The sequence below is a fragment of the Squalius cephalus genome (assembly GCF_949319135.1).
Source record: "Squalius cephalus genome assembly, chromosome: 14".
Lineage (NCBI taxonomy): Eukaryota > Metazoa > Chordata > Actinopteri > Cypriniformes > Leuciscidae > Squalius > Squalius cephalus.
The window spans coordinates 4,188,337-4,207,265 of record NC_137135.1 but is presented as its reverse complement, the minus strand read 5'-3'; the positions used below and the strand labels follow the sequence as shown (position 1 = coordinate 4,207,265).

The following is an 18,929-nucleotide window of genomic DNA, read 5'->3' as shown; positions in this document are numbered from 1 at the left end:
GAATTCCGCCGAGAACACAATTTCGGAGTAAGTTTTACTTAAAAGTCTTTTGTCTTTTATTTTTCGTGTTCGCATGTATGAGGAAAAAACAATATTAGGCTACGTGACAGTTCTCCATTATGGACGTGAGCGCTCTAAAAAAAGCACTAAAAGACTTTCAAACTTTCACAGAGACCTCAAAACAGAAAGTACAAATCCTTTCTTTAAAACGAATTTCGTTTTGTATCAATTGTATCTTACTTTTAATAATTTTTTCATTAACAAATGTGAGCCGATCCAAACAAACCTGTGAAACGCCCACATCAGCTGGATAACACACACCGCGAGTTCACTTTCAGACTTATGTACTTTACGATGCTGTGAGGAATAATACTATCTTGATAATAATCCTGCAAAAATTTACCTCAGAAGTTCTGGAAGTATCATTTCGAGGAGCAAACGGATCCCGCTGAAGAATTAGGTCAGTCCTGTTTGCTTTGTTCTAATCGGAATGAATGAACGCACAGATGCGTGCTGTTGTGGAGCTACTACAGCTGACAAAAATACTGTTTTAATATGAATCGCGAATACAAAGAAAGATTACACTGGAAATATTGTTACAATTTTAAATGTTGTTGTAATTGTATAACCTTATACAATATAAAAATTGTGTATATATATATATATATATATATATATAAAATATATATATATATATATATATATATGGATAGATGTAAACAAAATCTTAAAAGGTCATTATAAGCCTTCTCTTTAAATAATTTTATTAAGCTTTATTAGTGACACATTTGGGAAGAGAATATATTCCAAATCTGAAAATACAGTATGAGAACAATTAACTGCACAATTACTAGAAATGTTTACCTTGGATATTGTACAATTTGCAAGCAAAATTTGTGGAAAAAACAACAAACCAGTTATATATTGTCCTTGCATTCTTGTGGCTCAGTCACACACCTGAATGAAAGGCTCATTACGTATGCAACCTCATTATGCGGGCCCCATTGACTCTGCAGGTGTGAATCACGCCCATCCGCATATTGCCTTTCCAAACAAAAAGTGTTTTACAAGATTTAAATCAATGTATTGTGTTATGTGAATGATTAGGCAGGATGATTTTCACATAATTTTGAAGAAAAAATTCTAGGCAACGAAATCCATTCGTCAAAAGTCTTATTTACATATATTTAGAATGTGTTTTATGGCCTTATTTCAGAAACTTTAGTTTTTTGTTTTTTAAAAAACCATGCATAAACATTATTCTCTCAAAAATACAAACATGTACATGCAAGTTGTTCACATATTATGGTAGCCCTGTTTGTGCTAAATAGAGTGAATTTACACTTTTGCCATTAATATGTTTATAAGCAACTGAAAAAAGCACAAATGTCAGGGCATGTCAGAACATCTCAAGGACCCCAAAAACCCCTCAGACCCCAGAGGGTTAACCCGCCTCGGCCACCTCAGTGCCTGCTTGGGACCTATCCACGGTCCTGCGGGGCCTCAAGGGACCCCCCTTCGAGCCGCTCCAGTCGGCTGACCTAAAGCCCCTGTCTCTTAAAACCACTCTGCTGTTAGCACTAGCGTCAGTCAAAAGAGTTGGGGACCTACAAGCGCTCTCTACGAGCTCTTCCTGTCTTGAGTTCAGGCCCAATGACTCCAAAGTCGTCCTTAAACCAAGACACGGATATGTACCGAAGGTGTAGGGCTGGGCGATATGGACCAAAAGTCATATCCCGATATATTTAGGCTGAATATTGATATACGATATATATCGCGATATTTTTTCCGTAAAGTGAGAGCAAATGTTCAGTCAAAGTCAAAGCCAAATATGACATGTTAAAAGTAGTTTTATTGAAACCAGCTATATCAGTGAACAGTTGCAAAATCATATGAATAAATAATAAACAGGTTTCTTCACCTTAGGGCTGCACGATTATCACAAAAATCATAACTGCCGATTATAATTGTTATTTGCGATTTATTAATTATGATTATCAAAGTTTACATTGAATATATATAAACAAATTTTGTGTAAACATGTTATAATCTGCCTATATATATACACACATATATTCAGTATATATATACTTTTCCCTTTACTTAACATGCATTGTAAGAATATGACTAATAGTAAAGACTAGTATTAATAAATAAACATTAGGCCTATGCTAAAGCTATTAAATAGCAGTCCCAAACTAGTTTTTGTTAATACAATGTTGGTATGAGCCACTACAGTCATTTAAAAATATAAAAAATAACACAAAGAAAAATAGTGGCATTTTTGGGTTAATATGGAAACGACAGTTTCACACAATATTAACAATAACTGTTAATGAAACATGGAAACTGCTCCTGGTGAATAGAATGAAAATCATACCTGCATTACTTTTATTTCGTGTAATTTACAACGTAACAGCGTTGCATGCTCGTAGTTTCTTTTGCACTTGATCAGTGAGGCGATACAGCTCGCGCCGTCGCATTTGCGCGTGCAATTGAGTGTGCGCTACGAGAACAGGATAACGGCTGACAGGACAAGAAAGTCCGTTTTTCTGAGGTGAAAGACTTTATTTCAGCATACACTTTTGTCACTGCCTGGTAGTTCCTATTGTGCTGGGTTTTCTGAAGTAGTCATGATTCGCCTCTCACAACATAACATGCTCTAAACACGCACGCAAAGTGGAAAAGGAGGAGCGGAGGCGCGGGGAGCAGGACGCAAATTCGAACTATATCGATATATGCGATATGGTCTAATTTCATATCGCATTTAAAAATATATCGATATATTTTTTATATCGATATATCGCCCAGCCCTACAAAGGTGCTCTCAACTCCGTTCAGAGCCCAGGTTATTTCCCTATCAGCTCTTCCCCCATCGGAAGACGATAGTGACTCATACATGCTCTGCCCAGTTAGGGCTTTGAGAATTTATCTGGAGCGTTCTGCCTCATTCAGACAGTCTGAACAGCTCTTTATCTGTTACAGGGGCCGCACCAAAGGGTTTCCGGTCACGAAACTCAGACTATCTAGATGTACAGTAGACGCTATCTCTCTGGCCTACACCTCTCTGGGCCTTCCGTGCCCCATAGGTGTAAGAGCTCACTCCACAAGAGGTGTGGCTTCCTCTTGGGCATGGTCCAGTGGAGTCCCCATTGAAGACATTTGTGCGGCGGCCGGCTGGTCTGCTCCGTCCACATTTGCAAGATTTTATAACTTAGAGGTTCCCGCCTTACAGGCACGAGTCCTCTCTATCTTGGACCCTGGCTCTTGTGACCCAGACCTATATATGACCAAGGAGCTAATACCTTTTTCAATGTTCTTGTTTATAAAGCAGTCTGGTGAGAAATGATTCACGCAAACATGAAAGCATTGATGTTGATCGTGGGGAATATTCCCTTCGAAAACAAAACTCAGCCACTGCGTCTTCAGCGGTTCGGATTTAGGAACATCAAAATGACTGCTGTGTTCTTTACTTTTTACAGTCTATGGCTCGTTATTACACCCAAGAACAGAACACCACTGTCGCTTAGACGCCATTCTGCTCCAGCGTATCAACAATGGCGGACTTATAGGCATGTTTCCATTAAAGATTTGCGCAAAACTTTTGCGTTTTTTTTTCTAAATATTGATAAAACACTATTGCGAAATTACGGCATTTCCATTAACCGATGTTATGCGACTAAAACGTCATTTTTTCCTCTCGCGATCAGTCATTCCAAAAATCATGGCAACAGACGTTGGTAAGTTTATATATACTGTATATCACAGCCACATACTGCACTAGACATTATTATTATTAATCGAAGGAAACGTAGGCGTGTTATCCAAGCATTAATGGCAAGGAAAGACCCTTATACTGTGAGCGGCACATATTCTCACTCATTTCTGCTCCGAGGTCTTGATTGTGGCATTTCTTTGAGGTTTAGAATCCAGTATTTCTGTCATTCTTTTGTCTTATATGAATTTAATAAAGAACTCCGTCTCGTATTCTGTCCAAACACACCGCGCCTTCTACGTCAGGTGACCTTTAAATGCGCAAAAACTGTTTCCATTGCAGTTTTGCGAAATATTCCTTTTTCGAATTGCATGAAAAACCACCTCATGTGAGCGTAAAAACTTTTTTGCGATAAATGGGAGTTTTTGCGAAATTGACGTGTTTCCATTGGGCGTATTTTCAATTCGCAATTTCAATTTGCACAATTTGAAGGGTAATGGAAACGCGGCTTATGATGACAGCTCGCTCAGGGCGGGTCTGTGTTGAAATGCTGCTGTCAATTAACAATCGTGGGAGGGGCGTCCGACCGTGTGACGTCACACAGTCAGACAGCTCGATTTGAGACAGGGGATAACATATAAGGAGATTATAAAAAGAAAACACTGGATGGATTTTTATCATTATAATGATGGTTGTGTACAGGCACTGCCAACACACATTTCAGTACAATCAACTTGTAAAAGTGCATGTACCCCTTAAGGTCCTGAGTGTAAATATTTTGTGTACAATGTGGAAAGGAAAGAAGAAAATTCAAATAAAAATACACACTTGTGCCAAAATTGACGCAGTTGGCATTAACACCGGAATTTTTTTTTTTTTAACTGAAAGAGACAAACATGTCCTTAAGGAAACACAAGGGTTAATTTGGTTCTAAACTTTACATTGAAGTGTGATTGATCAATGAAACCCTTTGATTACAGTGTTATTATTGAAACATAATTTGCAAAACTGCATTAATCTAGAAGCAGAAGCAGATTTAACTGTGATTTTCTGCTGTAATAAACAGTTTAACTGGTAAGATCCTCAGAGGAGAAGTTGTGCAGTCAGTACATAAGAATGGAAAGACAGTCTCTGTGAAGGATGTCCTGAATGTGCACAGACAGCCTTTAGTTACAGGATCAGAGAATGACACTGTTCCTCTTTCATAGTCCAACTGAACTCTCACACGCTGAAGCTTCTGTTTAACAGTAAAGACAGTGTGGCGTTGCTCTGGGGATTTTGTGCTGTATTTGCTGTCTATGTACCCTACATACCAGACATTAGACTTAAAGAAAACCTCTCCCTTCCTTTGGTTTGAGGCTGTTGTTATTCCAAGAATCCAGAATGTATTGTCTCCAACCTCCACATCCCAGCAGTGTGTTCCTGAGTTAAAGCCCTCAGATCCCAGGACACATACACACCTGTCAAACCTCTCTGGATTATCAGGAAGTGTTTTATCTCCATCACTGACCGACACACTGGTCAGATCAGCAGAGAGTGTGAGACGAGGATGTGCTGTGTTTGGATCCAGAGTCAACGGAGCTGCAAAGAGAATAACATCAGATTACAGGATGAAATATGATGTATTAGAAATGTAAATATAAAACATTTTCCTTTTGTTGAAAGAGATCATAAATCATGCTATCATAACAATGGTCTCTCAGTTACTGTCAGAATGGACTGAGGCTTTTCAGGTTTAATATCAGTATTCAATAAACACTATTGTATCCTAATACATAAACATAAACCACGAGGAATAGACTTTTCATTATGAGTTCACTGAACGATCTGATGATTTTCTGAAATACAGTTTACATTCACTTAGTAATTCAAGTGATTATTAAATACATTTCTAGCAAATGTTAATGTTGTGTGTGTTTATATGTGAACTATCTTCTGCACTGGTGTCAAATCTGCTGAGACTCACTGTGTTGGACAGTTTCCAGCATCTTTTTCCAGACTCTGAACGGCAAGTTACCCAGATAACGCGACACATGAATCAAAGCTCTCATCTGTGGATCCGGCTGTGAGATCTGGACTCTGAGGAACATTCAGGAGTCAGAACTGCAGTGAATTTGAGTTCAGATCCACTGAGAGAAGAGATACAAGCAGCTCACTTACCTTTCCATTGAGGCCTTAAAGTTCTGGAAAAATATAAAGTTTGAAAACATTTTAATATCTTATCAAACACTCTCATTGTCAATGAGTCTCTCTATACAAGTTGTTTTCTGCAAAAAGAATGAAGCCAGATTGATTTGTCACCTTTAGAAACGAGACGTCATTGTCTTTCATCATCTCCTCCATGTCTCTGATTGTGTGTGAAAGAGCTGAGATGTGTCTGTTCATCTCCTCCAGCTTCTCCTTCATCCTCTGCTTCTTCTGCTCCTCTTCCTCTCTCAGTGCAGTGATTGTAGCTTCTTCTTCGTCTCTGAGAAACTGATGAAGCTTCTCAAACTCTTCTTTAATCTGACGCTCTGTGTGCTCAGCTTGAGACTGAAATCAAATCACATTCACTTCAATCATCTCAATCAACATAAATCTCGGATACCTGACATATAACAGATCCAGAAGCAGAAGCTGCTCGTCATTTACAGAAATAAACAACTGGAATCCATTATATTAAATATCTCAATTTATAACGGTATAAAGTGATCCTGCAGCTGTAATGAAAATGACTCTTGATTCTGTTTCCTCACATTGATGTGTTGAGCTGTTTTCTTAAACTCTCTTTTCTTCTTTTCATTGTGTTGAAGTTTCTGTTGTAAGGACTTCAGTGCTGTATTGAGCTCCTCCTAGAATTGAACAAAATACATTAAACACCAGATTACAGTAAAGAGAAGAAAATACAGAGATATGATCATACAATTCTGTGCAAAAGTATTGACCCCCACCCTGATTTCTTCTGTTTTTTGTGTAAAACTTACCATAAAACAAAGGCAACCTGAGTGAACACAAAGTACAGTTTGTAAATGACAATGTTATTTACTGAAGCAAATAAAGTTATCCAATACTAACTGGACCTGCGTGATAATGTATTTGGCCCCATAGTCACTAATTCCTCAAATCTCTGAAACTGTATTTATAATGTTGTTCAGCTGGACTAAACACAACCAGTCCTGATCACTGCAGCCCTGTTCAATCAAATACACACTTAAATAGGACTTTTTCAACAGCATGAAGTTGGTTAAAAGGTCTTAAACAGTAACACACTATTGACAAAGGTGAAAGAAACTCCAGGAATAATGATGAAGATGGTGATTGAAATACATCCGTCTGTGATTACAAAGCTATTTCAAAGGCTCTTGGACTCAAAGAACCACAGCGAGAGCCATTATATCCAAATGGAAAAAACTCGGCACAGTAAAACCTTCCCAGAAGTGGCTCAAAGTCACCAAAGAGCCAAGAACAACATCGTAGGAACTGGATTAAACTAAAGGTGTCCGCTCACTTGTGTTTTTTTTTTTTTTTTTTTTTGTGCAAAATAATGATATCTATGAAAAAGGCCCCACTATTTAGTATGAGACACAAAAACATAAGAAATCAGGATGGGGAATACTTTTACAGCACAGTAAATGTCATATAAAGTTGAGTAAAATGACACTGAAATAGTAATGCATGAATGTGATGATATCTATGTTTATGACTAATTATTGTTCTTTACATGTGAAGCAAGAAACATTTGTCTTACCTTGTAAGATGAAAGCACTTCACTGATGGGTCTGAATGTGTGATTGGTGTGTTTCTCTGAGTCTCTGCACACTAAACACACCGGCTGTTTGTCCTCCAGACAGAAGAGTTTGAGTTTCTCACTGTGTAAACTGCAGATCTCCTCAGATCCTGATGAACGTTTCTCATTTCTCTCCTTCAGGAATGACTCACACAAGTTTTTTAATGTGAGATTAACTGGAGGACATTCTTTTGAGGATCTTCTCCTGCAAACAGGACACTCCTGAGTTTCCTTGGTTTTCCAGAACTGTTGTAGACACTCTTTACAAATACTGTGACTACAGGACAGAAAAACAGGAACCATGAATATTTCATAGCAAACAGGACAAATATAATCATCTTCAGCTGCTGAAGCCATTTTCACCGTTTGAGTCTCGCAAACTAAACTTTACTTTCACTTTCCGAACGACGGTTTTCAAAAATGAATCACAATGAGAATCAAAGATCTGCTGTCTGTTCAGAAATGAACATCACAAAAATCCTTCTGTAAAGTTTTTCTCTTTGTTCTCCATAGATTGCTTATTCTTTATTGTTTTTGTTGAGTCTTTGACGAGGCTGACTCCAGCTCCTTTTTCGCCAGCTCCTATTCGTCGAACTATTCGTTCCACCTTAAAAATGTTGGACGGTTGTTAACCTCTCCCCCTCAGTGCTTTTGGCCGTATTTCTTCTTAAAGGAACAGTTGTATGTGAATTACAAGCCTGTGGATCGGGCAGCATTTTTCATTCAACAGTATGGATTTATATTATAATATATTTTTGTGCCAATAATAATGAATGTAGCTTTTCAATAAACTAATGAAAATATAAATTGAAACTAAATAAAATATCTTTGAAACTGAAAAAGAATAAATCGCAGGCAAATTTTTTGACTTCGTTTTTAATACACTGCATGTTTTGCTAAATATTTCTCATATTTCAATCGCTGATCTGAACTTACAAATGCGCTTCCAGAGTTTTCATTTACGCTTCTGAAGTTTTCGTTTATGCTGCCTTGAGTTTTCGTTCGCAGTTCTGACACATTTCTCTCGTGGGGGCGGGGCTAGTAGCAGTGTGTTCTCATTGGCTATTGAGTTTTTGAGTGACAGCTTCTTGACCTGGAAGTGAAGACGTCAGTGGTGTGTTAATGTGTGGATGTGAGTGTCTGTAATCGCAGCTTTCTATTCAATTTGAGTGATATTAAGTTTATATCTGTATTTATTTGCTGCTACACTATATTGTTGAAATGATTTCTTATAGAAGGAATAGTACAGACGAATGATATCATTATCATTAGTCATCGTCGCTATCAGGATACTGGATAACGTTAGCCTACTCGTGGTAAGTCTGTTTTTTTTTTTTATTAATACTATACTAATAGGCTACTATTTATAATACAGTAGACTGGCTTTTTTCAGGTGGTGAGGCATTTTAGAATTCAGTGAGAGCCCATAACATTATACAGCTGTGTCTTGATTTAACATTACCTGTTATCCCAATCATTAGGCTAACGTTACATGACTTGTTTATCTACATTTGGTTACAGTCTTCGATTAGATCATATTTGCTACGATTAGATCATATTTCCCCCCAGCCACCCCAAACAACATTGGGCTAGAGTACTGTACAGTATCTGTAATGTAGCCTACAGTACAAAAAGTACTGTATCAGTCAATGACTGATGCCATAGGACCAGAGCGCTGTCAATCACTGCCTGATTCAACTTTGGCAATGTAAAGACTTTTTTTTTTACCATGCCAATAAAGCTACTTAAACCTGAATTTCTTAATTGCTGATTAATTTGCGATGCAGAGTTTTTGAAAGAGGAGATCCGACTTGAACACAGAATACGTCTCTGTTCGTAATATGTAAACACTCAATTATTTTGAAGTATCGCCCTGGTCGCAATATTTATTATGATTACTTTGTGATAAAGATGACTGATAAAGCTATTATATGTAGCTAGTATGAGTAACAAAATGCTTTTTCTGTGTCCATATTTGACTAATAATAATGAAAAAAAAGTGCACTTCAAATGAACATTTCTGAGAAAAATGTTTAATCTTTAATAGTCTTTAATAATAAATATATGTCCAAATTAAAAACTTAATACATGCAAGTAATTATGACTGAAAACATCCAGCAACTCTAGGGAATACACAGCCATGGATATATGTTTATATATATATATAAATACATACATATATAAATACATATTTTAAGTCTGCAACTTGTTACTGTATGTGGGAGTTCAAAGCATTTCGTATTGTTAGATTATAATACATTTCCTCTCTCATTTTCCAGGAAGTGGAGCAACTTTTCCATAAACAAAATTCTGATGCTGACACAGAGTGATGCTGATGGAGTGATAGTAGCAGAGATATATATATATATGTGTGTGTGTGTGTGTACTGGATAAAGCATACTGGAGGTGCCATTACTTTAGTATTTCACAAGTTCTAAAAAAAACAGGAACGTAGAGGCATAGATTAATTCATTCTTAAATGAAATCTTGCATTACAACAATTTCTGATGTGTTATTGTTGAAATATGGTACCCAGAACATGCCGCTCCATGCAATTTTATGTGCTGACAAGGCATACTGGAGGTGTCATTACTTTATTATTTCAAAAGTTCTCAAAAAAACGAGCATGTAGAGGTATAGATCATTTCATTCTTAAACAAAATCCTGCATTGCAACAATTTCTGATGTGTTATTTATGAAATATGGTACCCAGAACATGCCGCTCCATGCAATTTTATGTGCCGACAAAGCATACTAGAGGTGTCATTACTATATTATTTCACAAGTTCTCAAAAAAACGAGCATGTAGAGGTATAGATAAATTCATTCTCAAACGAAATCCTGCATTACAACATTTTCTGATGTGTTATTGTTGAATTATGGTACCCAGAACATGCCGCTCCATGCAATTTTATGTGCCGACAAAGCATACTGGAGGTGTCATTACTTTATTATTTCACAAGTTCTCAAAAAAACGAGCATGTAGAGCAGGGGTGGGGAACGTCGGTCCTGGAGAGCCACTGTCCTGCAGAGTTTAGTTCCAACCCTAATCAAACACACCTGAACCAGCTAATCAATGTCTTTAGGATCATTAAGGCTACAATCAGATGAGTTTTTATCAGGGTTGGAGCTAAACTCTGCAGGACAGTGGCTCTCCAGGACCGACGTTCCCCACCCCTGATGTAGAGGTATAGATAAATTCATTCTCAAACGAAATCCTGCATTACAACATTTTCTGATGTGTTATTGTTGAAATATGGTACCCAGAACATGCCGCTCCATGCAATTTTATGTGCCGACAAAGCATACTGGAGTTGTCATTACTTTATTATTTCAAAAGTTCTCAAAAAAAAACGAGCACGTAGAGGTATAGATCATTTCATTCTTAAACAAAATCCTGCATTACAAAATTTTCTGATGTGTTATTGTTGAAATATGGTACCCAGAACATGCCGCTCCATGCAACTTTGTGTGGCGACAAAGCATACTGGAGGTGTCATTACTTTAGTGTTTCACGAGTTATCAAAAAAATAAGCACGTAGACGTATAGATAATTCGATTCTTAAACGAAATCTTGCATTACAACAATTTCTGATGTGTAATTTATGAAATAAGGTACCCAGAACATGCCGCTCCATGCAATTTTATGTGCCGACGAAGCATACTAGAGGTGTCATTACTTTATTTCAAAAGTTCTCAAAAAAAAAACAAGCACGTAGAAGTAGTCCTTATAGGGGGGTATATGTCAAAATGATTAATGGCTTTGACCTTTGACCTTTTGACAGGTTGAACTTCCGGTGACCTTTCGCTTGACGGGTTGAACTTCCTATGAGGTCATGGGATTAACCTTTGCCCTTCCTCCCTATCGATCATGTGATTTTGACGGGTAGTTTTGCCCTATTTTAGCAGATGTTTTGCCGGATAGTTTTGCCGGATAGTTTTGACGGCTTTAAACAGCCGGTGTCGGGTTCTATGTGTGTGCGTGTCTGGTTATATGGTGTGTCACAGGCGTCCCCAGCATCGCGCCCCCCTCCCACCCATCTGAAACGCGCTGTTCGGTCACTGTGAAAGTGAGAAGTGTATGTCACACAAAAACTTCACATCCTTTAATATCTACTGAAACCAATTATTTTAGTTTTAGATGAATAAAAGAACAAAAAATGATCGAGTTAAAATTAACACATCAATGGCCATACCATTCATGTCCACAAAATAATTAAACTAAAGTTGAAAACATTCTGTTCTTTTTAAAAGTGTATAATGAATTGCTTATAAAATAAAGATTTTACATAAAACATTCTGTTCTTTAAAATAAAAAGTTTACTAAAACCAATTGTTTTAGCTGAATAATAAAAATCATCTTACCTTATTTTAGAAAGTTGAAGTATACCATTGATGTCTACAAATATGCAATGTATGAATGGGTTCAAAATTGTTTTACACAACTGAATTAATATAGTCATTCCTGAATGACCTCACACTGTCTCAAAACATAGGGAGGCGCGCGTCTAATGTGTGTGTGTGTGTGTGTGTGTGTGTAAGCTCTTAAGACAGTTAAACATAAATCACAAAGTGGTTCTCTCTCACACCAGCGTCTCTGACTCAGAGGGGTGTATACAGAATGAGACATTGTGTTAGGGCTAAAATTAATGCAAAGTAAAATCTTAAAAGTTTAAACCCCTGAGGTCGGCTATCGCGCCGGCGCGATAGGCTCATTTTTTTCCGTATGAGTGCAAAAAAATAAATAAAAAAAATATATTAATTTGTATTTTATATGCCTGTGTTATACATCAATCTATCCTGTTAAGTGTGTATTATTTTTGTGTACACTCACAATAAAAACAAAGTGTTGTGCTTTTCGCCAAATAAAGAAAAATAAACATGATGCGAGTTCTGCCTCCTCTCTGTCAGTGTAGTCCATTCTGAAACGCGTCCGAAAATGAACCATAACTCAGCGAATACTCAGTCAAACAGGCATACAGACACACAGGCATGAAGCTTGAATTCTCTCCTTTTAAATGAAGTAATATATATAAAAAACAAATATTCTCAGCTTGTGAAATCTGTATTAAAAGAGAGCGATTCCAGTCGAGCTAATTAGATCTCATTCAGATGTAATGTGACCCCGCCCCGGAGAGCGCACGCTATTCAAACGCAAATGAATGAGGCAATCCACGCAAACTGTGAACGCCCCCATATCAGCTCGAGAAAACACATCAGATCATTGTACTTGTTTACACAGTCTCGCAGTGTTGTGAGGAATAATACTATAATGGTAAATTTACCTTAGACGTACGAGGAGCAACAGATCCGAGGCTATGGAATAATGTAGTAAGTTTTTTTTTTCATTCTCAAGTGCGTCGCGTTTCTGTGCATGAATGAATGAATGAACGGCAGAGATGCGCTGTTTACCACAACTGGCAAAAGACGGTTTAAATTTGAATCGTTTCTGTCTGTGAATGTTTTGCTTTTAGCAAACAGTATTGCTATAGGCTACTGAGTAAAAATCAAGTGAAATATGTTGAAATAAAATGCATTTGTAGGCTATAAGCAACGTATTAAACTGCAAATTAACATTTATATTTCTTATTATAAAAACGAAAGTTACTATGTTACAGACATATGAAAGACAACATTTCATTGATTAGTTTTGAATAGATTATACATTTTCACTGTAAAATATCTGCCACCTCAAATAAGCTTTTGTTTGACAATTTTTGCTCATATGTTAAATATAGTATGTTTTGTCAAAAATAAAGTAATCAAATAATATGTTATAGTGTTTATTCCAATGTAGCCTAGGCTATATTCAATGATGAATCCTTAACTTTGAAATATGTATGATAAATGTATATTTTAGTTTTTACAAATAAATATTACACTTGAATTGTTGTTGTAATTGTAACCTTTTTAATAAAAAAAAATACAAGGTAGATGTAAACAAACTAATAAAAGGTAAATATAAGCCTTTTCTTTAAAATAATATTTTATTGTGTTTTATTAGTGACAAATTTGGGGAGAGGATAAATATTCCAAAACTGAAAATACAGTATGAGAATTAACTGCACAATTACTAGACATGTTTTCCTTTTCATAGGCCAATACAAGATGCTTCCAACTGTTGCTCTTGCATTCTTTCTTGTGACACACCTGAATGAATGCCTCATTAAGTATGCGGCCCCATTGTCTCCAGGTGCAAACTGTAATGTTTGCTCTCTGGCTAAACTATATTGTATATTTAATAACTGGAACAGACACGGAGCTTTCTTAACTACATGCTCTTATTCTCTTGCTCTCTCTAATCTCGCGAGACTTGCCCGAGGGCTACGGTGTCACTTTTAGGACATACAGTAACAGTCAGGATGTTACATCTCCCTTCTCAAGAGAAAAATGGCATTACCTAAACACACACAACATTAATTCTGCGAACATAACAATTGTGCTGAATGCATATGTAAACAATCTGACAAATGCAGTCTGTAGTCGTTAGTGTCATTGTTGTAATGTAAACAAGTACAGGTAGCATTTAAATGGCATACGACATGTGCACCAATAAGTCATTAGTTTTTTAAATCAGAGATATTTTAATTTCCCATATGATTCAAGTAACTTAAAGGTGAACTAGTTGTGCAAAAAAAAAACAGCACAGGCAGTTAAACTGGTTTCACAGTGTTTCAGAGGTAGTTGGTAAGTAACAGGAATTAAAACACGAAAAAAAAACTCTCTTGTTTCCCTTTTTTCCTTTTTTTTTTTTTTTTTAAGAGGCAACAACAGCAGCTTATAAGTACAACTTTACAAAATTCAGAGTATTTATTTATTTATTTATTTTTTTTTAGGGCAGCGATCCGCCTACACCCTTTACATTATAGGTCAAGGATTTGTCTTGGCCTGGAGATGCGGCCAAACCTTGTTGTGTAATTGGGCTTTTGTTGGTTTGTTGGTTGCGGATGGTCCGCAGGTTCGGGGTGTGGTGTCTGTGTGTTATTGGTGTGTGTCTCTGCATGCTGTGTGTCCTTGGTGTCTTGAGCATTTCTGCTGTCACGGAGGTGCCAACGGTTGCGTCGTAGAGTCTGTCCATCTTCTGTCTGGATGTGGTAGCTCCTGTGTGTGTGTGCATGGTGTGTTACCGTTGCAGGTCTCCAGGAGCCATCTTCCTGATGGAAACGAATAGGTGTGCCAGCAGGTAGGTGAGGCAGTGGCTTGGTGCCTCTGTTGAAGTATGCTTGTTGGCGGTGTTGACATGTCTTTCGTCTGTCTTGGACAGCTCTTTGAGGTACTACCTGTGGCTGTAGGTGCCTAGTGGTCGCTGGGAGTATGGAACGCAGTCGTCGGCTCATCAGAAGCTGGGCCGGTGACTGAAAGTTGTCAACTGGAGTGTTCCTGTACTCCAGCAGGGCGAGGTAGGGGTCTGTATTTCCGGCTTTTGCCTTGTCCAGGATGTGCTTTGCCGTCTGGACGGTCTTTTCAGCAAGGCCGTTGCTCTGTGGGTAACGCGGACTTGTGGTGGTGTGGGTGAAGTACCACGCATTTGCGAAGCGGCGGAACTCCTCAGAGCTGTAGCATGGTCCGTTGTCGCTGATGACTGTCTCTGCGATGCCATGACGAGCGAACGCGGACTTGAGTTTGGCGATTACTGCAAGTGAGGTGGTATTTGTGAGTTGCTCCATTTCAAAGAATCTACTGTAGTAGTCTACAATGACGATGAAGTTTTGAGTGTTCCATGTGAAGAGGTCTGTGCCTACCACTTGCCATGGTCTCTCGGGTATGTCATGGGACCACAATGCTCTTTGGGGTTAGAATCACGTCGTTCCTGGCATATACTGCACTGTTCTACTGTTGCTTCTATTTGTTTGCCCATCCCGGGCCAGAACAGGAGATCTCGTGCTCTATGTTTGCTTTTCTCCATGCCCATGTGCTTGACACCTTCTCGCGAGAGCGTGTGGCCGAAGTAGCTGACCTCTGATACACATATTTGGCATTTGTCAGGATTTAGCCTTACCCCTCTTTCTCTTGTGCGTTTCAGCATGGCCCTGAGGTTGTTGTCGTGTTCAAGCTTTGTCTTGCCAAAGACGAGTATGTCGTCGACGATGGCAGCTACACCTGTGAGGCCCTCATATGTCTCGTCGACGCGCCTTTGGAATTCGTCTTGAGCTGAATTGATTCCGAATGGCAGCCTCAGGAACCTGTATCTGCCGAAGGGGGTGTTAAATGTTGTTAGCAGGGATGACGTTGTACTCAGCTTTATGGCCCAATAGCCTGATCTGGCGTCGAGGACGCTGAAGTACTTCGCTCCGGCGAGCTTTGTGGTGACATCCTCTAAAGTCGGTAAGGGGTAGTGTGGCCTTTTTATCGCCTTGTTGAGGTCTCTGGGGTCCAGGCAGACCCTCAACTTGCCAGTCTGGGGTTTTTCTACAACAACGAGGGCATTAACCCATTCTGTGGGCTCTGTCACTTTGCAAATTACATTGCTCTCTTCCATCTTGTCGAGCTCTTTTTTCAGTCTGTCTCGCAGAGCAATCGGTACTCTTCGTGGTGGGTACACTACTGGTGTGGCGTGTGGGTCGACATGGAGGTTGCACTCCCCTGGAAACTCTCCTATGCCCTGGAAGACGTCTGTGTATTCTTTAAGGAGGCTGTCTGTGTCTGTGCATGGTTTCGCTTCTTCCTCGGCAACAGCTAGTATCAGTTTGATTAACTTAAGGTCTAGGCTAGCTCTCATCCCTAGGATGGGGGGTGCTTTGGTGTCCACTATGTAGAATTCGAGCACAATGGAGGTGTTTTTATACTTGCACTTTAGATGACAGGTGCCTTTCACTTTCAGGAACTCACCGCCATATCCTGAGATTTTTTGAGTGGTTGGTTTTATGGCAGTGTCTGTGAACAGTCTTTGAAATATCTGTACTGGAATTGCATTGGTCTGTGCGCCAGTGTCAATTTTAAATTTAACTTTCTGGGTCCCAATTTCAATTTCAGCATAAGCTTGTTCGTTACATTTTCCTGTGTTTTCACTTGTAAGTCCATCAATAAAAAGTTCTACCTGCTCATCTTCAGTGTCTTCATCCATCGTGTGAATCACTTTTCTCGTGTGGGTGTTTGTGTGTAGTTTTGACTTACAGACTTTTGCAAAGTGATTGAATTTTTTGCATTTCATGCATTGCTTGTGTAACCCTTATTACGAGGTAGTAGAAATAATGTACATAGGTTTAAAGTCTAAAGTAGTCGTAGAGGCTATCATGAATACGATTTGGACCAGAATCAGAAGACGCTAAATTGTTAAGAGCCTGAGAATTGAATATCAATAAAAAAAATATTCCACACCAGAATGACAGTTTAGATAACCTGTATTAAATTCACAGGGTGGAACATACATACAAAAAAACACATTTATGACAAAAATAACAAACTAAAATAATAAAGTGCACACATAACCAAAACAAAACAAAACCCTCTTTTCGTTTCAGTATCTTTGAGATCAGTTCGTCCTCGGTTCAGCTTGCCTTGGTTGACAAGAGTTCAAGAGTTCAGTTTTTAGGTTGAGTTAGTGTTTGTCCTACCACAATGAAGATGAAGAGGATGATCCGGGCAGTTCGTCTGAAGCAATTTGATTCGTTGTCAAACACGATTGGCTCGCCACCCAGCCACCCGGACTGGGAATCAATGAATCTCTGGAAGAACGTCTGGAACGTCTGGATCTGTATCACTCCATGGAAAGGATCTCTGCACAATGTTTCCAACTCTTACCAAAACCTGACCTATAAATAAGGCCAAATCATTTCTTTCAATTACCATTCAGTGAATAAATGGACTGCTACAAGCTACTACAAAATAAAATGAGATAATATTTCAGTACACCCATAATGCAATATAAAAATATTTCTCTCGTTGTACAACAGCTCTTATGTTTCTTCTCAGGTATCAAAACAATATGAATTTCTCTCTAGTATCAAAAATAAATTTACATAAATGGCATCCTTCATAAAGACACATTTCAAATTCAAGTTTTATGAAAACTTACGGTAGTAACATTAACAGTATGAAGACTAAAACTGCATGAATTGCATGTAAACATTAACCAAATTGTATCACTTTAAATTAGAGGCATTAAGGCGTTAGTGTGCTTATTTATCCCCCTCTGCACCGGTAACAGTGGAAAGAATGCACTAAAAATTTACCTCTTTAAGCTTCAGTGACCACAATTAAATCCACAATTTCTAACATCATTATTTAACAAATTAACTATTTAATAACAGTATGAAAAGTTAACATTTCTTTTTATAACCCACAAACAAAATAATTTGTTGGCTTCAAAGACATTAACCCCCTGAGGTCGGCTATCGCGCCGGCGCGATAGGCTCGTTTTTTTCCGTATGAGTGCAAAAAAATAATAAAATAAAAATATTAATTTTTATCTTTTATGCTTGTTTTGTACATCAATCGATTCTGTTAAATGTGTATTATTTTTGTGTATACTCACAATAAAAACAAAGTGTTGTGCTTTTTGCCAAATAAAGAAAAATAAACGTGATGCGAGTTCTGCCTTCTATCTGCCAGTGTCGTCCATTCTGAAACGCGTCCGAAAATGAACAATAACTCAGCGAATACTCAGTCAAACAGGCAAACAGGCATACAGGCATGAAGCTTGAATTCTCTTCTCTTAAATGAAGTAATTTATATAAAAAACAAATATTCTCATGTTGTGAAATCTGTATTAAAAGAGAGCGATTCCAGTCGACCTAATTAGAGCTAATTCAAATGTAATGTGACTCCGCCTACGGAGAGCGCGCACTATTGAAACGCAAATGAATGAGGCAATCCAAGCAAACCTGTGAACGCCCACATATCAGTTTATTCAGATCATTACTTTAACACCGTCTCAGCAGCGCTGTGAGCAATAACAATAATTTAAAAAGTACCTCAAGTGCGGGTATATCGAGGAGCGAGCTGAGGAATACTGTAAGTTTTTTTTTCTTCTCACGTGAATCGGGTTTCTGTTTTTGATGAATGAACGGCAGAGATGCGCGCTGTTTACCACAGCTCGCAAAAAGACAGTTTAAATTTAAATCGCGTGTGTGAATGAATGATGATGTTTTAGCAAACTGTATTACTATACTGAGATGAGTAAAAATCGACTGAAATATGTTGAAATAAAATGTAGGCTATTTGTATAAGCAATACGTATTAAACTGCAAATTAACATTTATATGCCCTAATATTTCATAAAAACAACGTTACAGTCAGGCGAAATATGAAAGACAACATTTTGTTGACTAGATTTGAGTACAGTTTTTACTGTAGAATATACTGAATATATATATCAAATAAGCTTTTGTTTAGCAATTTTTATATATATATAAAATAAAGTCATCAACTAAGATGTTAGCTGTTCCAATTTTGGCTATATTCAAACTAATGAATACATAGATAGGCCTAAAATGTAGGCCTATAATC

General features: G+C 37.9%; 1 protein-coding gene across 2 annotated transcripts; it reads right to left on the bottom strand.

The window, feature by feature from the left end:
* Positions 1-2,806: 2,806 nt before the first annotated feature.
* LOC307170692 (zinc-binding protein A33-like) lies at positions 2,807-8,507 on the bottom strand. Of its 2 annotated transcripts, XM_079891911.1 has the most exons (7): positions 8,418-8,507; positions 7,443-7,758; positions 6,451-6,546; positions 6,017-6,247; positions 5,876-5,898; positions 5,682-5,794; positions 2,807-5,296 (listed from the first exon to the last, which is right to left on the bottom strand). In XM_079891911.1, exons 1-7 carry the CDS (start codon positions 8,438-8,440, stop codon positions 4,752-4,754), a joined length of 1,347 nt encoding a protein of 448 aa, XP_079748037.1. In that variant the 5' UTR covers positions 8,441-8,507; the 3' UTR covers positions 2,807-4,751. The 2 variants fall into 2 exon arrangements, with proteins under 2 accessions (XP_079748037.1, XP_079748036.1); XM_079891910.1 differs by lacking the exon at positions 8,418-8,507 and having other exon boundaries at positions 7,443-8,091.
* Positions 8,508-18,929: the final 10,422 nt, after the last annotated feature.